The sequence below is a fragment of the Dama dama genome, chromosome X, assembly GCF_033118175.1.
Source record: "Dama dama isolate Ldn47 chromosome X, ASM3311817v1, whole genome shotgun sequence".
Classification (NCBI taxonomy): Eukaryota; Metazoa; Chordata; class Mammalia; order Artiodactyla; family Cervidae; genus Dama; species Dama dama.
The window spans coordinates 8,296,399-8,318,171 of NC_083714.1; the positions used below are offsets into that span (position 1 = coordinate 8,296,399).

The 21,773-nt window shown below is 56.7% G+C and overlaps 2 protein-coding genes and 1 non-coding gene across 6 annotated transcripts in view; 2 read left to right on the top strand and 1 right to left on the bottom strand.

Annotated features, from left to right (window-relative positions):
• Positions 1-15,705, bottom strand: ABCD1 (ATP binding cassette subfamily D member 1). Of its 3 annotated transcripts, XM_061138006.1 has the most exons (11): positions 15,584-15,705; positions 14,068-14,433; positions 11,013-11,193; positions 7,046-7,188; positions 6,772-6,940; positions 6,264-6,358; positions 4,473-4,618; positions 4,069-4,214; positions 1,612-1,696; positions 1,221-1,346; positions 1-1,132 (listed from the first exon to the last, which is right to left on the bottom strand). In XM_061138006.1, exons 2-11 carry the CDS (start codon positions 14,410-14,412, stop codon positions 925-927), a joined length of 1,644 nt encoding a protein of 547 aa, XP_060993989.1. In that variant the 5' UTR covers positions 14,413-14,433; positions 15,584-15,705; the 3' UTR covers positions 1-924. The 3 variants fall into 3 exon arrangements, with proteins under 3 accessions (XP_060993989.1, XP_060993990.1, XP_060993988.1); XM_061138007.1 differs by lacking the exon at positions 14,068-14,433 and having other exon boundaries at positions 15,584-15,692; XM_061138005.1 differs by lacking the exon at positions 15,584-15,705 and having other exon boundaries at positions 14,068-15,496.
• BCAP31 (B cell receptor associated protein 31) overlaps positions 15,697-21,773 on the top strand; it is a 27,992-nt gene continuing 21,915 nt past the window's right edge. The window contains exons 1-4 of one of the 2 annotated variants that reach the window (XM_061138008.1): positions 15,697-15,826; positions 16,645-16,779; positions 18,198-18,298; positions 21,089-21,236. In XM_061138008.1, the coding sequence (XP_060993991.1) occupies positions 16,688-16,779; positions 18,198-18,298; positions 21,089-21,236 (341 nt within the window). In that variant the 5' untranslated portion in view covers positions 15,697-15,826; positions 16,645-16,687. Of the gene's footprint in view, positions 15,827-16,104; positions 16,228-16,644; positions 16,780-18,197; positions 18,299-21,088; positions 21,237-21,773 lie in introns of those variants that run through there. The other variant, XM_061138010.1, reaches the window with a different exon arrangement.
• LOC133053259 (U6 spliceosomal RNA) lies at positions 19,972-20,076 on the top strand. Its single transcript, XR_009692191.1, has one exon. It is a non-coding gene; the product is annotated as a U6 spliceosomal RNA (small nuclear RNA).

The following is a 21,773-nucleotide window of genomic DNA, read 5'->3' on the forward strand; positions in this document are numbered from 1 at the left end:
CACTTTCCACGGCAGGTCTTTACTGAGGAACTCACGGAGGCTCCCCGACCCCAGGGCTGAGGGCCTGAAAGGCACACGGCGGCGTGGCAGCAGTGGGGGGTCTCTCTCTCAGGTCAGGGCTGCCTTTGCAGACACAGCTTCCCCGCTGACCCCTCTTTGGCACTGGACTGGGCACCACGGTGCCCTCATGCCTCGTGGCCCCAGGGTCTGTCGCCCCTGGGGCCGGCCCGCACCCACCCACCCTCTGGTGGTCGGCAGTGTAGGCTGGTGTGGTGGTGGGCGGGCCAGGGGCTGGCTGACCGGGTGCTCCCGCTGGCGATGGAGATGTCTACAAAGAGGAATCCAATAAATTAGCTTGAAGAAGGGGATAGAGACGGGGCTACATTCTTATCATGGCTCGGTAGGAAAAGCTGTGCAATTCTTTTCCTTGCAGATTCTATAGAATGATGGGTGGGGGGGGTCACGAATGAGGGGTTCTGTCTCATTCTGAGGGTATCACTTGGCCGTTTTTACAGCAACGAGGGCATCCCAGGGGATGGGAGCCTCGCTGGGTCCCTGGGATGATGGCAATAGAGGCATGGACCATGATGTCTCTGAGGGACCACAAAGCCAAGAATAATGGGCTGCAGCCTGGGGAGGTGCTGCCCGGCAAACCCCAGGACTCCAAGGCCCAGGCTGCTGCTGGCAGCGGGGTGCGCCTCTGGCCACTCTCCCTTCCCCACTCAGGTCCCCGGGAAGGGGGCATGGGTTTCACGGGTGATCCCCTGGGAGGCCTGCGAGAATGGCGAAGCATGCGACGGGGGGAGGGGGAGGGGGGCGTGGGGCCGGGTTGCACAGGCGCTCTGTCTTCTTCATGTGATCCGAGGGTTGGGGCAGGGGTGGAGGGGGGCCAAGGGCCAAGCAAGAGAGAGCCAGGGCCCTCGGTCAAGTGGCAGCACCCTGGGTGGCCCCAGGACCCTGGCCCAGGATCTGGCAGAGCTCCTGGTGGCGCCGCTGCATCTTGGGGATGCCCGCCAGCTGCTGCTCGAGCCGCTGCTTCTCCTCAGTCAGGCTCAGGCGGGCGGCTGAGTCCAGCTTCTCAAACTTCCAGCCGCCTTCCCCATCGAACTGCAGCAAGTGGGTGTGGTACTTCCTGCGTCAGGAGAGGGACCGGGAGGAGGCACTCAGCGGGCTGCCAGAATCTTTGGCCAGAGTCCTGTGGGAAGGGAGGGCACACCTACCACAGGGAGGGTCGGTGGGTGATGGAAAGCAGCGCAATGCCTGCGTCCTTGGCCGCCTGGAAGATCTTCCCTTCTACATCGATGCTCACAGCGCTGGTACACTCATCCAGGAGGGCGTACTTGGGCCTTGGGGTCATGGCCATGTGGGTGAGGCTGCGGGCCTCTGGGGCTAATGCCCTGGGCTGGCCCCAGCCCCTCAGGCGGAGGCAGGGGGAGCTTGACACCCCCATCCCCCCCCATTCCCCCCATTCCCCCGGGCCCCCAGGGCTGGGGCCAGGCCTCCAAGCAGTTCTGCCTCCCTGCTTCAGGAGGTCCCAGAGAAAGAGGTTTGGGGAACTCCTGGTGCCCAAGGGAGCCCAAGCACCTTGTTACTGGGAGGCTGGCAGCTCACCTGTGGTAGAACATGCGGGCCATGCCAACTCTCTGCTTCTCGCCCCCCGACAGGACATCTTTCCAGTCGCACACGGCCTCCCAACCTGGCACAGGACAAGGGTTGCTGTTCAGTTCAAGAGGGCTGGTCAGCATCTGCAGAAGGGCCTGGGCCCAAGCCCAGGCCTGGGCATGGTGAGTGTTGTGGGAAGGCTTGGGGTTGCTCAGAGGGCTACAGACACGAGTGAGAGCAGAACACGGCAGGGGAAGGCCGGCCCCTGGGGACGTCTGCAGACACTGTTTTAGTCCAAAAGGGCTCGTTCCAGATTTACACACATTTCCTCTGATAAGACACCAGGTAGTCCTCACCTGCAGGCCCTGAGGATGCCACCCACCGCATGTAGACACTGGGTCTTCTTAGGACTGGTCGAGTTAAAGGGAGGTCACGAGGGTGGCCCTAATCCAATGGGACTGTGTCCTTATAAAAGGGGACACTTAGAGACACAGACACACATGGAGGAAAGATGACACAGGGCGCAGATGACCTCTCCCATCCCAGGAGAGAGGCCTGGAACACACCCTCCTTCACGGCCAGTGGGAGGAACTGACCTTGCCCACGCCTGGATCATGGACGTCTGGCCTCCACGACTGGGAGACAATACATTTCTGTTGTTTGCCCCACCCAGTCTCTGGTGCCAGCAAACTCACACAGGACCTAACGGGGCTAATGAAGTGCCACTGGACAGCAGACAGTCAAGGCAGAGCCCCAAGAACGGCTCTGGGGGTCTCTCTGGAAACTTCTCACCCACAGGGACGAGGCCTGTGTGTCCCAGTGTGAAGCATGTCAACAAGGCTCAGGAGAGTTCCTTGGATGAGGAGGGAAGTGGGTGATTCAAGAGAAACGCCTCCTGGCTTGCTCTCTCCACTCTCTTTCCAGAGAACTAGAATTTTCAGTAGGGCATGTGGTCACCCACCGAAAAAAAAAAAACAAAAAACAAAAAACAAAAAACACTTTACTGTCCAAGTTGCCCCGATGGGAGGTTTAACCACAGAATTGAATCCTGGCCAATGGGATGTAAGTTTACGTGTTACAAATGTGGCAGCTTCTGGAACTTTCTTTAAAAGACAGCATTCACTCAGTGATTGCCCACACCTCACCTTCTCTATCCTATGGCTCGGGATATGTGATGTGACATGATGCCAAAGCAGCCACCGTGGACTGCGAAGTGACCTCAGGAATGGAGACCACATACAGCAGTGACTCGGGGGCCTTTATGGGGTGGGGCAATCCCCACCAACTGCAGCTTGCCTTCCTCAGGACTTCTATGTCCCAGTAAGATAAACTTGTAAATGATCTGAGCCACTGTTGGTGGGTAGTTCTGTTACTCACAGCTGAACTCAATGCTAATGGGGTGTAACAGCCAGCTCGGGGACCCCAGGCACTCAGGGGCACGTGGAGCCCAGGTGGAGGGGAGCGCTCCCAGGGTGAGCAAAAGGGGCCCCAGCAGGCCAGGAGGAAGTGAAGTGAACCAAAGTCGCTCAGTCGTGGCCGACTCCTTGCGGCCTCATGGACTGGAGCCTATCAGGTTCCTCCGTCCATGGGATTTTCCAGGCAAGAATCCTGTAGTGGGTGGCCATTTCCTTCTCCAGGAGATCTTCCCGACCTAGGGATTGAACCCGGGTCTCCGCATTGCCAGGAGGAAGCTTAGGATAAAGCTTTGCAGGGATCATGGCAACAAGGGGCCCCAGAGGAGCCAGCCCACTGAATCCACTGTCTGCGGCCCCTTTCTGTACAGGTGATGACACCTGTCGGCCCTGAGCTTGAGACTGGCACCTGCCCCTGTTACAGGTGGAGGGCATGTCCAGAGGTCAGGTTTGGCTCAAAGTCAAGCTGCCCCTCAGTGGCCAAGGCAGGACTCTGATTTCCACTATTTGGCTTTCAGTACAGAAACCCCAAAGCCAGCAGTTGGGCCACCCTCTCCTCCTCTGGGTGCCGTGGGCATTTAAAGACCAACCTGAGAGGCCCCCAAGTACTGGCCTGTCCCTCCTTCCTGTGGTCTCTTCCCAGGGGACACAGCCCCAGGCTGGAGGCAGACACGTGGGAGGGCAGGCGTCCCCTCCACTTCCACTGTCGCCATGCACATACCAGGCTGCCCTGCCTACACCTGGGCTCTGTACTCTCACTGAAATGCCTAACGTACCTGTGCATTCCCTGCCTGGCCCGAGGGGGCCTTGCCTGCCCGAGCCCACCACCCAGAGACAATGCCCTGCTGGATGCTCCTGCCAGGGTTGGTTGCCTTCCACGCTCAGTCTGTCTGGGGCTGTGTGCTTCCTGTGGGTCCTCCAATGGGATGAGGCTCTCCCGACTCCATTGTGCTTTGGACTCCTGCATGTTGCTTGGGGTCATTTTCACCCCTGGGGGTGGTGCTAGGAGGGAGGCGGGGGCAGCACTGGTGGGTGGGGATGCCCCTTCACCTACCTCCTTCCCGTTGCAGGATGTGGTTCAAGTGCACGATGTCCAGGATGCCTTCCAGATGCTCCTCAGAATAGCCCTTCCGGCGCATGTCTTCCACCGAGTCGGGGTAGATCACCTGGTCGCGCAAGGAGCCCACGGACATGTAGGGCCTGCAGGAGAGCCAGGTGGCCATGGAGGCAAGGCTGGCACCTCGGTGGGGGGGACCAATCGGAGGGAAGCACTCCCACCCCCTGGCAGGCTCAGACATACTCACGTGTGCACATGTGCCCCACGGTGGTAAGGTTTCTGGGCCAGCAGGTTGGGGCGGGGGGCTGGCAGGTGGAAGTGCCCATCCCCTCTGACCCCAGGGGCAGCCTCTTGCTACCCTCTGCCCCCTCAGATCAGAGGGGGCGGAGGGTGCCGCTCACCTCTGGGGGATGTAGAACATGCGCTGGGGCGGGGGCTTGTAGAGCACACCGCCGTATGTGGGCCACAGCCCACCCAGGATCCGGAACAGGGAGCTCTTGCCGCAGCCGTTGGGGCCAGTGATGAGCAGGTGCATGCCTTCTTCCACCTGCAGGGGCGGCAGGCAGCTGTGGGCATGGCCCAGGCCCCCTCCCCTCACCTGTGGCTGACCTGCCGGCCTCAGGTCAGCACCTGGCCCATGCCCACTCTCCATCTCTGGCTGCAGCACGGCAGGGCCCCCAGGGCAGGCTCTCGAGTTCAGCTGCAGGGCCCTGGCTTGTCCCTGATGCACGCCAGAAACCACGGGGACAGCAGGACAGCCTGTCCTGCCGTGGTCCAGCAAACAGTCAGTGGCGCCCCCCCAGCACACCCGGAGGCCATGTGGGCAGCGAGTGCTTCAGGTTACACAACGAGCCTGACATCTGCTGATCTGGAGACACCTGGTGGGGGGGGCTGCTGTCTGCAGGGTAGGGGACGGCACTGAAGGCACAGCTCCCCGATCCGATCCCCACCACCACCACCTTGTGTGATTTCACTGTGACACCCCGGGCCTTCCAGCCAGGGTGGTCCTCTCACTATCCCAGAGCACGTGTCCCAGGCGGTCTCCCTCGCCCCCTTCCCTGAACCTCTGTGATCGCCCTTCTTACCCTATCACCTGGCTGAACAGAGCCGGGGGCCCCCCAGCGCTAACCTAACCAGAGCCCAACTCCACCAGTGGCTCTGCCAGGATGGAGCTCTTTCTCAGCCCCCGGCCCCCATTCCCTCACCTCACCTCACCTTCTAACTAGCTGCCCACCTGGGCCTGCCTGGCAACCATTCAACCGGGATAAACTGGCCATCAGCAGCACCCCAACCTCCCAAAGGTGACTACTCCCAGGGGTAATGGCGATCATACCACTGCTCTGTGCCCAGCCTCCAGCTGGCCGCCTGCCCACCTGCCTAGAGGCTCCTGAGTAAAGCTTCATGTGATTTCTATGCCCCCAGAGCTGGTGAACTGGGGTCCTTGCTGAACCTGGAGAGCCATCTGACCCGGGCTCTTTGTAACCCTTAAGAGCTTCCCTGATTTACCTCTGGTTTACAGTGCCCAGCCTGGAGCTCAGGGAACATTAGGTGAACAAATGAATGACTTCCATCCCCAGGACGACCCTTCAGTCCATCACTCCGTCCAAAGCCCTGGCTAGGCACATGGGTGACTGGTGGCTGTCGGCCCCCAGGGTGTCCTGTCCACAGACAGCCTGCATCGTGGATGACAGCTCTCCCAGGGAGCCAGGCCATGCCCACCACTCACTTTCCCTGGGTGCCTCTCACAGCAGATGGGTGGGACTGCATGCCCAGGTTGGTGGAAGAGCTTCCACCAACCTGGGACCAGAGTTGGACCAGAGTCCCCAGGTCCTGGGCTTCTCAGGGACAGGGTGGGGTGTGGGGTGTGGGGTGCTGGCAACAATACCGCCAGGAACCTATGGGTGACTGTTGCCCAATCCTGGTAATCACAAGGCTCTTTTATCAGTTCTGACTCCATTGCCCCAGAACTAATAGGTAGACACATTGCTCTTTCACCTTCAGCTTCAGCTGCCTGCCACGTAGACCTGGGGTCAATGGCTACTGACAACACAAGGCAGGCTGACCAGGCTGGGTCCTAAGGGCTGAGACTTGTGGGTGGCTTGTGGGTGCAGAAGGCCAGGCCCAGGGCCTCAGGGTTGGCTTCAGCCCCACCCGAGCTTCTGGGCTGGTGCTTGGCCACGCCTTCTACTTACCCTGATGTTGAGACTGGCTACCACCACCTCCCCGGTGGGCGTGATAATGGGGATGTTCTCACACACGATGCCCTGTTCCACATCCACCACTTGGCCTGGAGAGAGGACATGAGGCAGAGAGAGGGGGCTGGAGCGCTCCCCCACCTTCTGCTGGCTTCCGTGGGCCCCCACCCCCCAGCAGCCCACCAGTGTGTGGCTTCACCGTGCTTCCCTTGCTGTGCTCAGGGCTGGGAAGAGGGACAGTGTCTGCTCCTGCCCTGCAGCGCCCCCCAACGCCAACTCCAATGCTTGGGGCCTCTTCCACAGCACACCGCCCCCCCCTCCCAGCCTCTACTCCACTCAGGGGCCACCCTCCACCTCTTTTGCAAAGAGAAATCCTGGCCAGGGTTACTGCTCTGGGAAGGAGGTCAGTGGGGACCACAACTTGCCCGGGAAGCCCTCCAGGGCACACCGGGCAGTGGTGGGAGGGCCGGGACCCGTGGGGCCTCTTTGGGGAGGGCGACCTTACCTCGGATCTGCAGGGGGCCCTCCACGCGGACGCCAGACTTCACGATGGCCCCAGACCCCGCCTGCACATCCTCCGACTCCCCGGGCCTCTTGAAACGGCACTGCCGGACATCTTCGAATACCTGGAACATCTCGTAGACCCTGGCTGTGTAGCCAGCCAGCTCTGTGACCTGCAGGGAGGGTGATCCTGGCTTAGCCTCTACCAGCAGGGGTGGAGGGGAGAGGGCACGAGTGGGGTGGGGGGAGGGCCGGGGCAGGGGCTGGACCGGGGCTACCTCCTTGTAGGACGACATGACCCGCTCGATGGCATCCGCGGCAGCAGTGAGGAGGTTGCGGGCGATGGTGAAGGCTTCCGTGCGCTCACTCACCAGTTCCCCCTCCTTCATCGCTTGGGCGGCCTTCTTCACCGCCTCTGAGTCTGCAGAGCATGGCAGGGGTTGGGGGGTGGGTGGGGAGGGGGCAAAGACAGTGGAAAATCAAAACTGACCCACTAGGGGAGAGAGGAAGTCCCTCTAGCTCATGGTGCTTGGACAACCGGGTCTCCACGTGCCAAAGACAAACCTCGACCTCACACAACACACAAAAACAAACTCGAAGCAGAGCCCTGGCCTGCACACAGAGCTGAGACTATGTAACTCTTAGAAGAAAGCACTTGGGCATTAGGTATGGCTCCTTGAATAGGACACCAAAAGCAAAACAGAGAAGGAAGCTTCATCAAAGAGAAAAAGTTGGGGGCACCAAAGTAAATCCACAAAGTGAAAACACAGCCTATGGACTGGAAGAAAGTACCTGCAAATCATGAATCTGATAAGGGCCTAGGTCCTAGAATACATAAAGAACTTTGTCAATTCAATAGTAAGGAGATAAACAACACAATTAAACAGTGGGCAAAGGATCTAAATAAATGTTTCCATTTTAAGATACACAGATGGCCAATAAGCACATGAAAAAATGTTGATTGACCCCGTTTTACCCTCATCTCTCCCCTTGATGCTGTATTCTGTGGCCATCCTCAATGCTGCTATTTCTCTAAAGGAGCCCGCTTCTGTCTTGACTTGCTTTTTTCTTTTGTCTCAGTTGAGACCTCATGGTTGCCCAGTACAACCCTCTCTTGTCCATGGCTTTGACTCTCTTGATCCTTGGGTCCCCTAGAGGGGTAAGGCTTTTATACAAGAAATGTTCTCTAAGTGGTGATGGGAAGCAAAACAAGCTGACTCTGAGGGCTACCTCTATCCACAGGCATAAACAGTTCTGAGGCAGGAGCCTCAAGGATATGATAGTGAGGGTGGGGTAGGAAGGGGAAGAAAGGTTAGGGCAGGTGCAGTGGGGGGTAGACAATTCTGGACCGGAGGCCAGAGCACCAGGAATCCAGGGCACTGGGCAGGGGAGGGGACTGGCGATTCTGAGAGTCTAACATCCCAGACCTTCCTTCCAACCGTGGTCCTAGGTGGGGCGGGGGAGGGGGGAATACAAACCATCCTCTCTGGACATCCTGAGAGCTTGAAAGGGACTGCACACAAAGGGGAAGGGTCTGCGGGGACCCTGGCAACAGCGGGTACCTCCCTGGAGACAGCATAACTCTCTGCCGCTATCCTCAGTGCCCACAGCTAGACACCCGACAGCTATTCCTGGCCAGGTGGTCCCTCTCTGGCCTTCTAGCTTGGCGGTGCCGGCAGGCCAGAAGGGCAAAGTTAGCTACATCTGTTTCCCCTGGTGATCGCCTGCCTCCTTACCTCATTCCCAGCACTCTCCAGTTTGCAGTTACTGGAGACACAGCAGGGACAAAACAGAAACACCTCTGGCTTCCTTGAGTCTGGCCACGAAGGTGGGCACAGGAGCTGAGGCCTCTGAATCGCCCACAAAGCCTAACACGGCAGAGGCTCCAGAAAGTCCTAGGCCTGCAGAGGAGGGAACTGGTCGCAAGTGCTTCCTCCCAGAAACCGCAGGTTGGTTTCCTCCTGGGTCCCTTCCCATGCTCCTGGCCAAATCAAGGCCACCCCTTGAATAGGTCCATTGGTGGAAACAATGACCACTTCCAACTAGATCTTTCCTCTTGGCAGAGAGAGACAGACAGCTGAGGATACAGAAGCCCCAAGAGAGAGGCACCGATACGGAAAGAGTGAGAGACACTTCTTGTTCTGGAATGTGCGCATCAGGCTCCCTCTCTTCACATAGTACTGAAAACCCTCTAACCACCCAACTGCACAAGATACAACACCTTTTCCATCAGAGCTGTGCTTGCAGGAAAGCGAGGGAAATTCCCAGGAGCGAGAAGAAAAGCTAGCAGCTAGTGCTCCTGTGACATCCCTGGAGACGGAGATGGGAGCTGCTGTCACACAGCCAGGGCTCAAGATGCAAAGTCTCCTCTCTGAACTGGTAATTATGTGTCTAGGGCTCAAATTAATATCACCTCCAAGTTCAGGAACTCCTTCACCCCAAGTAGAGAAGTTAACAGGAAATGGCCTCCAACTGGTTCCTTACCTGGGAGCCCAGCTAAAACCAAAGCCAATGAGTGTTCTGGGGAATCCTACCCTCCAGTGCTTGCTAAGCCCACAAGGACCTTGAGCAAAGAAGACCGGCAGCTGGAAGATGAAGTTGGCTTAGACGCTCAAGAATTCAGACAACCAAATGGCTGGATAAATAGTGAAGTGGCTCAGTCATGTCTGACTCTTAGTGACCCCATGGACTGTAGCCTACCAGGCTCCTCCATTGGTCCATGGGATTTTCCAGGAAGAGTACTGGAGTGGGTTGCCATTTCCTTCTCCAGGGGGATCTTCCTGATCCAGGGATTGAACTCAGGTCTCAATGGCTGGATAGAGACCCTGGAATAAGCATGATTAGTATGGTAGCTGGCCGAAGAGGGGCAGCCAGAGAGATGAGAAAAGCAGACACAAACACAGCTTGAAATTTCTATTTTCAAATGTCTATTTAAAAGAGAATAAAGTATAACTTCACAGAAACATCATTGAAAATGAAAATAATTCAAATTAGATGCAGCCGAAGAGAAAACGAGCCAATGAGTGAACGGGAAAATTGGAAGACCCCTCCCAGAATTTAGCGCAGACAGTGCGAGGTGGGGAAAGGGGCAGACAGAGGCCAGAAGGAAAGAGCACAAAGAACGAGAGAGACAATATTTAAAAAGGGAACAACTGAGAACTTTCCATGATGGAAGCAATCTGAATGATGGAACAGTCTGGATATTCACAGGACATACAAGAAGTTTCAAGCAGAATAAATGGAAACACACGGGCAAACACCTCCCAGAGAAACTGCAGAGAAAAAGTCTAACCAGGGAGACCATGCAGGCAGCTGAGAGCAGTTAAGCTGATGGCAGGTTTTCCAATAGAGGCAATGGGATGTTGTCAACAGGCTAAAGAGAGACCAACGGACCGCCTCAACTCCCTCATCCAACTAAACTTCAGTTGTGGAGGGGAGGGTAAAATAAAGACATTTTCAGACAACAAAATATTCTCAAAGCTCCCTTGACAAAAGCCTCACGGTAAGAACTTCTGAAGGACGTCTGTCCGAAGGAGGGTTACCAGCCTGTGGGGAAGGGCTTTCCTAGAGAAAACTGCAGAGAAAGAGAACCAAAAAAAAGCAGAAACTCATGGGTGAAATCTGAACATGCAGTGACCCGATAAAGCCATGGCAAAATTGATGGCAGGCTGGTCCTCCAAAGTGTGTTAAGCAAGGGCCGGGATGAGGAGGAGCTATTGATTAACCCAGACTTTTCTCAAGTATGCACATTAACCTTTGAAGGGCAACCACGAAGACTGCAAATAGAATGAATTCCTTGCAAACCAATAGAGGAACAAACGGAATCTTTCACAGTCCCCAGGCCTCAGGCAAGAGGGCCCTGCCCTTGACAACCTGCAAGAGCTATTGCGGGTGTGGGAAAGCCCAGGTTTGAGCCAGAAAGGGGCTCCTTAAATGTACTTCCCCATCCTCCCACTGCCAAGATGGGTCAAGACAGGGCCAGGTGGGCAACAGTGCAGATGCCTGTTGAAGGGTGTTCCTGAACTGCCATCCTCGGGCTTGGCTGAGTGGGACCAAGAAGCATGAGATACTATAATGGGGACCCACATGTAGTTTGGCAGAGAGGAGCTCTGGGAGAGTGCAACCTCGGATGTTTCCCAAGGGTGCCAGCTGGGGTCCCCAGCAGTAGAAGAGGCAGGTGGGCCAGCTGGGCACCGAGCCCTCCCAAGTCTAGTCCAGTGGTCCAGAAGGCCGGCCCCCTCTCACCTGACTCTGAGTAACCAGTAGCAGTGATGATAGGGACAGCCACCATAAGCAAGCCTGAGGCGCTCCACACGTACTTCATGAGGAACTGCTCCAGCATGACGTACCACAGGCGTTCCAGCAGAATGAGGTTGATCTGGGAAGCCAGGTCCTGGTAGGAGTGCTGCAGAAGGGCCAACTCCACCTGTGGGGAAGGGGTGCCGGAGACCCAGAGGCATGGCAGTCAGTCCCCCGGGGCAACAGTGATCATCCCTGAGTGCCAGGACACACAGGCCATTCGAGGGTCATGTTGGGGCTGAGAGCTGGGGCTTAGGACTGGGCCACGCTTGATGAGTCAAAGCATCATTTACCAGCATTGGCTTTGCTTAATGGCTCAGCCTACCTGGTCCAAATGCCATGCCTCTTGCCACCTCCAGGCTGTGAGCTGGAGCAGATCACTTTCCCTGTCTGGACTACCATGGACAGGGGGACAGGTCTCAAACTCGGGAGAGGTATGGCATAGACAATGCAGCGCTGGGGTACAGCGGCAGTGAAGGGGCTCACCCCCCTACTTCTGAAGCTCCCACCCCCTTTCCACTGTCTCTTCAGTTGGGATGCTCACCATGCCCCCTCTCTGCCCCAGAGAGCTTTTCAACACGGGCCGAGGGCAGCCACCTTGCCCATTCTTTGAGCAACTGCCAGGGGGCCACCCTGAACGAAGCGGAGGGGAGCGTAGGAAACCCAAAAGCAATAGCTGGTTTCAAAGAACGTGCTTCGGTCATCTCTACCTCCGTAGGCCCTGGCCTCCCTTTCCTTTCCCTCAGTTCCTCTGGGTAACAAACTTGCACTGCGTCCTCCCACAGAGACCGGTAGGGCACACTCCCAAGCAAACTCGTTCAGGAATCATCCTCAGTGGACAGCCCCATGCCCAAGCCAGCTGAGGACACCAGCCCACCAGCCAGGCCGCTAGGGGAACTGCCCTGCCTGCTCCTGCACTGGCCACCACTTGCCATTTCAGGAGAGTGGGCGAGAAACAGGCTCTCTGGGACAGCAGCAGTTAGATGGGCTGGAGTGGCCAAGAAGCAGTCGCAGCAAGGTGGCCATTGGGTCCTGGATGGCTTGGTAGGGGCGCCTGCCCTGATTCTGTCTCCCCACCCAATGGACAAGAGCTGCCCAGCCTGGAATAGTTTCCTTTGCCAATTCACCATGTCATAGCTGACTCTCTACTTGATTCTCACCACGTCCCATCGTATGTGTATCCTCCTGTCCATGGTAGCCCAGACAGGCAAAATGACCTGCTCCAGCTCACACAGCCTGGAGGTGGCAAGACGTATGGCATTTGGACCAGGTAGGCTGAGCCATTAAGCAAAGCCAATTCTTGTGAATGATGCTTTGACTTATTAAGAAAGGTCTACCCGTGCTCAGGCTAATAAGAGGTTGGGTGTGTTGGTATGAGCCCGTGTAATAACCCTTCTCCTTGACATCCCAGGAACAGCAAAATACTCGGCGGTCTGCCCTCCAGCCTGCTGATCTGAGCCTGGGCCAGTGTCCATGGGGATATCAGCCAATGGGACTGGGCTGAGTCGCGTGCCCGCACAGCGAGGGCAATCAAGCCACCCATGAAGGCCCATCACATCACACAGCCCTTTGCCCGAGGCCTCGACAGACAGGTTGGGGACGCACGCACAACCAGGCCCCTCCCACCCCTGCTGGTGAATCTTCCCCGTGAATGTGCCATTTCCTGAAACTAGCCCAGAGGAAATCCTTCAAAGAGCTAGTGATTCTCCCTTCTTCCCACCTTCCCTGTCCCCAGCCAGGTCTTGGGCATCGCTTTGCCTTTCCTGAAGCGAGCACGCCTACTCTGAGCGCCCTGGCGATCCAGGCTCGTGTTGGGAGCTGGCAGGCGTGCCAGCTGGGGCTGACAATGTAGCTGCGGGGAATGCGCCAAGTGCCTCACCCAAGGCCACGGCTGCCTGCCAAGACCCTGCGTCCCTGGAGCACAGGGGAGGAGGACGGGGGGGGGGGGGTTGCGGCTGCAGAGCCGGCCCTTTTTCTCCTTATCTGGAGCCCAACTGGGAATGCCCCCTATCTGCTCAGGGATAAGTCTTAAAAAAAAAAAAATCAGGGACAAGCCTGCCTCCCTGCCTGATAAGATGGGCTGCCAATGAGACAAGGTTGAGGACACAAGGCCATCTGACCTAGGGAGGATCCGCGGGCCTTCAGGAGCTGGATGCCATTGTACCCCTCCCCCAGAAGCACTGGGGAACCGAAACCAGAGTCGCAGAGAACCTAGCCGGAGGCAGCTGCAACCCAGGCAGGAGGAGGGGAGGGGCTAGAGCACTGGCCTGGAGTAACCTCTCCCAGGCCCCGGCTCCTGGCCCTAGCCGGCTGGCCGCTGACCCAGCCTGCTGGGGAGCTGCATGGCTGGGACCTGGGCGGAAGGGCGGCCACGCTGGGGGCAAGGTGGCCGCCGGGAGGGCAGGAAGTGCGTCTTGCTGCAGCGGTGGCTTGGGCCCCGGCACCCCCGGCTGGGGCCTCGGGGAGACAGCCAAGCCCACAGCCAGGCGAGCCTTTGGGCTCCAGAGAGGGGGGAGCTTGACCTGGAGCGCTGAGCTCTGATGGACACACCGGGCGCTGCTGCTCGTTAACCTCCGCTTGGGCTGAGTCATGCCCATAATGCCCACTTGCCTGGCCGGACGCCGGTCTTCAAAGGGTCTGGGGGACTAGGAGGGGGGCCAGGCAGCAGGCCACATCCCGTCATCTCTGCCCCCAGATGGCAGGAGGCCCCTCTCTGTTGGCTGCAGGCAGGGGGCAGGCTGGGAGCTCTTGGGTCTCCCATCACTAGGGTCTGTAGCCCTAAGGCCAGGACAAGGGAGGTGGAGAGGAAGCAGAAGTGACCCAGGACAGTCTCCACCCAGCCTTCCTGCTTCTCCATTACTGTGCCAATCTGGGCTGCCCACGGCTCTGGGTGTCCCCAGCCTCCCTCTCCCATGGCCGGCCCACACCTGTGCCATCAGCCGCAGGCAGCCCCCGGCCTTCCTGCCCCAGACTCCCCCAGCCACGCGCTTTCCGGCCCCACCTCATGGCCCCCGTAGAAGGCAATCTCCTCTGAGTTGGCCACCACTCGGGAGTGCATGTAGCGCAGCTCTCCCTTGCGCCGTGCCTCCTCGGCCACCAGCTCCCCGAACTTGGGCGAGAAGGCTCGCAGCACGTTGGCTGTGAGGAAGACCACGAGGCCAGCGATGGCTGAAGGCCAGGCCGTACCGGCCCCGCGGGAGCGGGCTGCTCGAACCAGGGTGTAGGTGGTCACGGCCACGTCCAGGAGCGGCTTGGTCAGGTTGGAGTAGAGGTGGGCCACAGAGGCAGCAAAGGCCACCACGTCCTCCGTCAGGGACTGGTCCGGGTTGCGAAGCCGCCCGTCCATGTTGCTGACCCGGTAGTAGGTCTGCTGGGAGAAGTAGAGGCTGTAGGCGTGGGCCACCAGCCGGCTGCGGAACCCCAGGGCCAGCTGGCCCTCCAGGTAGCGGATGGCACTGTTGATGAAGGTGGCGGGCAGCGCGATGAGCAGCCACTGCACGAGCTGCCAGCTGAAGGCCTGGGGGTCCTTGCGCACGATGCAGCGGGCCAGCCGGCCATCCAGGCGGGCCACGTACACTGACAAGAACGTCCGGCTCACCAGGGCAGCCGAGTGCAGTGCCAGCAGCCCCGTCTCCCGGCACAGGATCCTGGGGAAGAGCAGCCGCAGGAGCCACAGGAGCCGCTGCAAGAACACCCTGTTGACGCTGGCCTTGGCCACTGCGGCCACAGGGGCACCGGAGACGTCCTGTGCGGGCTCCCCAGCCACCGCCGGTACTTGAGGGCTCCTGGCCGGAGTCAGGCACTGGCGCACCAGAGGATAGAGTTTGTGGGCTCCATAGGCCACGAGGGCCAGGACCACAGCAGTACGCTTCAGCGTGGTCACACGCGAGGCTCGGGGGGTAGAGAGCACCGTCATGTCACCTGGGCTGGACTCACGGGACTAGGACTGGTGCCTGAGGCGGTAGAGGAGGCAGGTGGCTGCAAGGGTGGTGGCTCTGACCCCGGGCTCGTTGTCTAGGCAACTGGAGACCTTGCAGTGGTCCCTGAGACTGTCGCTTTAGGCCACCCGGGTGGTGCTGGGGCCCCTGGCGCGGGTGGGCTCAGGGCCCTCCAGGGTCGCGGCCTCTTCAGGCGGCCGAAGTAGAGGAACTTGTCAGTCCCTTGGCCCTTGGGGTCAGAGCCTCCAGAGGTCCGAGCCGAGAGGGCGTCTTTTTCTCTCCACCTCCTACTCCTCCTCCTCCCCTGGTGGCGCCCCTCCCCGGGGTACCGGGCGCGTCCGTCCGCTCCGCAGCCCGGCTGAAGCGACTGTGACTCCGCCACCCGCCCAGAATCCCCACCTACCCAGCCACCCACCCCTCCCCAGGGGCAAGTCGGGGGAGGGGGAGGAGGCGGAGGAGGGGCGGGAGGCGGAGCCCAGGCGCGGGGCGCCCCACCCAGTTCTCGCCCCACGGTGGGGCCCCGCCCCCTCCCCGGACCACAGAGACGCGGGAGGACCGCGCGGGCTAGAGAAGCAGCACCTCGCCTTCCCGCCAAGGCCGGGGCCCTGTCGCTCCGTGCGCGCGCGCAAGGTGAGGCTTCTTCCTCAGTCCCAGGCGTCGGGAGCCTCGGCTCGGGGGCGGGGCCTCCGGGGCCCTGTGGCGGTTGGGGGCGGGCCGGGACTAGCCGGGCGCTTCCGGTTCCGGCCGCGGGGAAGGGGCGGGGCCGGGCTGGTGGGAGAGTTTGGCGGCGACGAAGCGTGCGTGGTGACTCTGGAGAACTCGGTAAGCGGACTCGCGCGCTGCGCTGGGCTCCGGGGCCGTCGAGATCCCCCAGCTCCTCGACGAGGAGGCCCGGGGCGCGGGGTGCAGGGGCGGGACCGGGCGGAGGGAAGTCGGGGTGGCGGCGGGTGGAGCCATCTCCAGGGATGGGGGGCGACGTCGAAGTCCCTCTGGAGGAGCCGGCGGGGTGGGGCTTGGGAGGGCGTGCCAGGTCGGGGCCCTCTGTAGGGGTCTTCTGGACCTGGGTAGGCGCCGAGACCGACCTGGGAGGCTGGGAGGGGTTTCTCTGGTTTCGGAGGAGACAGTCTTCTAGAACTTTCTCTGGATGGGGCCGTGAGGTGCTGGGTCGAGACCCGCGCTTGCCCTTGGCTCCGACTCTCGCCCTCTAGGAGTCGCTCTCGGAGGTATCGAAAGCCCGAGCCGAAGGGGCGGTGGTTGGGAAGCTTTGGCGTTCCGCTCCTGCCCTGGGAGGAGCTGCTCTCTCCTTTTCTGTCGGCCCGGGTGGAAGGGCCTAGAGGCGTCGCAGCTTGGGAGGAAGCGCGAAGGCGTTACTAGGACCGAGGCTGCGGTGTGGTGGGTGGTAGCCTCTGGCGCCTCTCAGCGGGGTAGATCTCCGGGCTCCCCGAGCTGCCGATTCCCACCCACTGCTGCTCGGGTTCCGCAGGCGGAGTCTCCCGGACTCCACAGGGAGGAATTGTTTGGAAAGGTGTCTCTGGAGATGTCGGCAGCAAGGCTGCAGGGCTTGAGGGCTGGGAAGACTCAGGTCTAGGGCTGGTGGCTGCCGAGCTGTCGCGACGCCTGTTCGTTCTGTGCTCCGTCAGGAACAGGCTCGCATCTTCCCGGTGGAAAGCTGCTAGCAACACGATGAGTCTGCAGTGGACTGCAGTCGCCACCTTCCTCTATGCGGAGGTCTTCGCTGTGCTGCTGCTCTGCATTCCCTTCATTTCTCCCAAAAGGTATGGACAGGCAAGCCAGGAAGAGTCTCGTTAGCTTGTGCCTGCAGAGTTGGGGGCCCATGGAATTGAAGCTAGCCAGAAACAGGTAGAACCTGTCTGGGATGGGGTGGCAAGGACTGTGTTTATTATCTCCAGCCAGGCCCACAATTCTGCTCAGTCACATCTTGAGAGGTCCTTTCCCCTGCACCCTACGTTCTGGTCTTCAGAGTGTGCCAGAGGGGAGAAGACTGAGTGATCATTCTGTGAATGATGCCCCCCGGGTGTTTAGGGGATAGCATTGTGAGATCTGCAAGACTTGCCCCTGGGTTATGTTCCTGTTGATTTGGTGACTTCTGTCCTCCTAACCAGTTTCTCTGGGGTTGCGTAGTGGCCTCATGAGCATTACTCAGCTTAGGAAGGCTGAAGCCATGTTTCTTTTCAGTGAACAGAGGACTTCTGAAAAATTATTTTGAAATTCATTTTGATTACACGTACTATAGGAACACATCTGGTCTTAAGTTAGAACATTACAAATAAGACTTTTTACAGATGTTTTCATAAAAGCGGCTTTTTAATGAAAAATCATAGGCCACTATTGTGATAGAAAGTGTACACTGCTTAAGGAATGTTCTTGACAAAAGCTAGATCTGAATCACCTCATACAGTTGACAGGAAATGCAGAGACAGCGGCCCACTTGGAGCTGCTACATGGAAAACTTTGCAGGATGAACAGCCTGGTTTCTGCAACAGTGAATTGGGAGAGAAAACGAAAGAGGGCAAGGGAGGGGGGAGTTCGTAGAATAAGAGAGGTTTAAGGTACTTATAAACAGAATGCAGAATTTGAAACTTGTCAGGATTCCAACAGACCAATTGTGAAAAGTCATTGCCTCAATTGGACTTTGGAGTTCTGATTCTGATGATGAGAGATTTTTGTTGACATTTTTTGAGGCCTGGCGGTGGCATTGCGATTGGTAGCCATTTCTGAAGGCTCTTCTCTGATGGAGCTGTATGCGGAAGTATTTATGGAGAGAAAGGAAGGGAGGTCGGGGGTCTCCTTCATGGTAATCGGGGGTGGTGGGAGTCTAAATGAGCCAAGATTGGGCACATAGGAAAACAGTTTAAAGAAATAATGTCGATTTGGCAAGCGTTTTGATACTACAGGGGGGACACTAAGTTTCGCATTTTTCTACCCAGAGCCTACCAGTATTTTAAGACTTTTTCTAGAAATTTTTGTACTTGGACAGGTATCTTTTTTTTTTTTTCTTTGTAACACTGTTGAACGGATGTCATAAGCTGACGAATTGCAAGCAGCTGAGACTGAGTCTGTATGAGATAGTCAGCCTTTGAAGAGTGCAAAACTGTTTTTCTGTTTTCAGGGCCTTGGATTCTAGGTGTGTGTTCTTACTCTACTGACCTTAGCCTTTTTGTCTTCTTCACAGATGGCAGAAGATCTTCAAGTCCCGCCTTGTGGAGTTGGTAGTGACCTATGGCAACACCTTCTTTGTGGTTCTCATTGTCATCCTCGTGCTGCTGGTCATTGGTGAGTGAGTTGTGGCTGATGGTAGCTACCTGACTTAAACCTTTTGCCATGGCCTCTGCTACAAAGCCCTGTGCCATGTGCCATGTTCCATGATTAGAGTATAGCTTTGGATTCTCAGAGACAGACCATTTAGTGCACCTGTCTTTCTCTTGGGGGAAGAAAAGCTCCCTTCGTCCACAAAGACATCAGCATCCCTGCTACTGACTGCTGGCAGGGTCTTCACTTTGACCAACAGCCTTTGTGCCCCTGGTGCTGACCACCTCGTGCCTCAGGCAGCTCCTTGGGTCCTTCCAGAGCTGAAACCAAGAGAGGCTAATGGACCTGTGCTGACCTTGGTCTCAGTAGACTGCAGGGTTTAGGAACTGGGTGTGTGTGCTTTTGCTTTTGGGTGTGGGCTGGGGGCAAGAGTTGGGGTGGAGAGGGACCATGCTGGGGGTTGTTCACTTAGAGCTTTGCCCTTCTGCACACCAGATTCCACGAACTCTCCTGGTATGGCAGATTGGGTGGGAGAGGCCCCTTGCAAAAGGTGGTAGTTGGCAAAAATGCCATTTTTCTTTTCGAGGGGTCAGGGAACTGCCTGAATGTTCTAGAGTGACATCCTGCTATGATAACAGGCTGCTTCATATCTTAATGTAATCTATAGAGGCCTGCCTAAATAAGTTGTTAGCTAGTAGCAAATGCTAGTGACATAGCATAACTAGCTGGAAGCTGCAGCCCTGGCTGGCCCCTAGCCATCCTTGGGAAGGGGCCTAGGGCACATCTCACTGGGGGAGTGGGCTTAATGAGAGTTCAGGGTCAACTGCCTTGGGCTGGAGGCCTGAGATAGAGAGGGTAGCCCTCTGCTGTATGACTTGAGCTTGTTTGGCCCAATGCCCCCATTCCTGGTTGGTTCTTTGCCATTAGTCAAGGTGGACGTTGAGGTGCTGGGGTCTCTGGATGCAGAAGACAGTGTGGGAAAACATGTTTTTTGTTTAAATCACAAAAATAGCATATCTTTAAAAATTTGCAAATTTAACTTACAAAGTTAAAGGTCCCCATAAACCCATGTTTCACAGGTAATTATTTTAACAGTCTGTGTTATGTTTTCCACAGTCATTTCCTCTGTTGCCATGTCCTCACATGGAGGAAGGGACAAGGGAGCTCTCACTAAACCCACTCATGAGGGCCTTGTGCTCATCTCCCAAGGGCCCTGCCTCCTAGTATCATCTGGTTGGGAGTTCAGGTGCCCAAATGGGAATTTTGGGGGCTGGGAACCCACATGTGTGCACGCTGAGTCACTCAGTTGGGTTCGACTATTTGCGACGCTGTGGACTGTAGCATGCCAGGCTCCTCTGTCCATGGGATTTTCTAGGCAAGAATACTGGAGTGGGTTGCCTTTTCTTCCTCCAGAGGATCTTTACAACCCAGGGATAGAACACACATTTTCTGTGTCTCCTGCATTGGCAGGCGGATTCCTTACTGTTGAGCCACTTGGGAAACCCATGGATGTAACACAAAGATACCAGTAAGTGGAGGTGTGTTTTTATAATGTAAAATCAGCCTAAAAAACAAGCAGTATTGTACCAGAAATTAAGAAGCAGGTAGTAGCCTTACATTGCCTCTCTCATGGGGATCCATTAAGAGCCCTTTTTAGGTAGATCTTTACATATTGAGTTTAAAAAGATGTCTCAAATGTTCATTTCAGCAGCACATATCCTGAAATTGAAATGAGACAGAGATGATTATCATGTCCCCTGCATAAGGATGACATACAAACTCATGAAGCATTCCATATTTTTTTAAGCATGTTGTAGGGGATACAGAAATATAAATAAAAAGTACTAATGGAACTTATATAATGTTACAAATCATTGTATCTCAGTTGAGAAGAAAATGATAGCAAGGTTGAGGGAGAAAAGCAGTAGGTATGGGATGGTTCCATTTCTAGCCTGCAAACCTACAGATGTGAATATATATATGAGTGGCCAGCAGTGGCTCTGTAGAGCAGAGTCTGTTCACTGTTCAAGTGTTTGTGCCCCCCCGTATGCCTAGAGCTATGTTAGGCCTTAGGGATGTAATAGGAAAGGTTTCTGCTCTTGTGGCACTGTAGTCTAATTTGGGGGACATGGACATTGATTTTTAAGTGTGTGTATTACGAAGAGGATAGCATTGACTAACGGGACTGAAAATGACTGCTTTATTTAAGCTGGCTGCATGTAGCAGGTTCTGCTGGAGGTGACTGATTATATTATGGGCTTCTTTCTCCTGCATTGAACGTTGATGAGAGTGAATTTCTTTTGTAAGCAGAATACACCAGTTTAAGTAACTGGTTATAAAGCTTAGACACATAGAAATGAAAACATTTGAATCTTTAGCAGCCATGCTCCAGGTCTTGACTCCTAGGCAGCTCATGCCGCCCTCGTGGGCATTTCCATAAACAGGACTTGCCTGGCTTATCAGTTTGGTGGCTGATGGCCAGCCCAGTTTGTGATAAATAGAACAAAACACTGGGGGCATCGTGGGAAAGGGAGTTGCCCCAGTTGCCGGCAACATCTCAGATTCGGTGAGCTTCTTGACATGGAGAGCAAGCTTGTGGTCTGGGTAGAATGGGTCCAGAGGGTGACATGAGAAAAGCTGGAGGAGAGAACAGGTCGGAGGGCAGCACTTCTGACAAGGCATCCACCAAGATGTGTGTAGAAGGGGAAGACCAGGGGAGACAGTTTCGAGGAAAGCAAGGCTGCCCAGACTCATGCCTTGCATCTCAGCTGGACTGATCTGGGGCTGAACACCTGTATCTCTGCTCTGCCACAGATGCTGTTCGTGAGATTCGAAAGTACGATGATGTGACAGAGAAGGTGAACCTGCAGAACAACCCTGGGGCTGTGGAGCACTTCCACATGAAGCTTTTCCGTGCCCAGAGGAACCTCTACATTGCTGGCTTTTCCTTGCTGCTGTCCTTGTGAGTGGGGAGGGGTGAGGGACTGTGAAGGGACCTATGGGCTAGTCTGTGGCCTTGAATTGGAGGCCCTTTCTGCGTTTAGGGAACCACACAGTTTCTCCAGAGGCAGCATGGAAGATGAGAGAGGGCTGACTGGAAGGTCAGAAGACCATGCTGTGGCTCTGCCATAACCTGCAACATGTTCTTTTAGGGCATGTGTGTTACTATCACCTTGCTCTTCACACAGAGTGAAGAAAGTGATGGGTGTTTTCCCTCCTCTGGAGAGGCCCTATGGAGCCCAGCTTTAAAAGGGAACAACTGAATAGGGCCTTTTTGTGTATGGGGTCCTGTCCTGAGAAAACTGGGCAGAAAGGGCACAAAACAGGGCGGAGACCAACTGTGTCCCCAGGGCCTTCCCCAGTGTAGACCTATCGCAGGAGCATGAGACCTATTGGAACCTGAGGGCTGGCATGCTGCCTCCTGTTCACAGGGGTTCTGATGGAGTGAGGGGCTGGCTATTCTCAAGTGTGCTTACCTGGCAGTGAATAAGACATTGTG

Excerpts from the sequence above, each read along its gene's own strand:
- ABCD1 (XM_061138005.1), bottom strand. The coding sequence starts at position 14,982 with ATGACGGTGCTCTCTACCCCCCGAGCCTCGCGTGTGACCACGCTGAAG. Across the intron at positions 11,194-14,067 it reads CCTTCTACGGGGGCCATGAG|GTGGAGTTGGCCCTTCTGCA; the intron begins GTGGGGCCGGAA and ends CCTTCCCCACAG. Across the intron at positions 1,133-1,220 it reads ACCCACCGACCCTCCCTGTG|GAAGTACCACACCCACTTGC; the intron begins GTAGGTGTGCCC and ends CTCCTGACGCAG.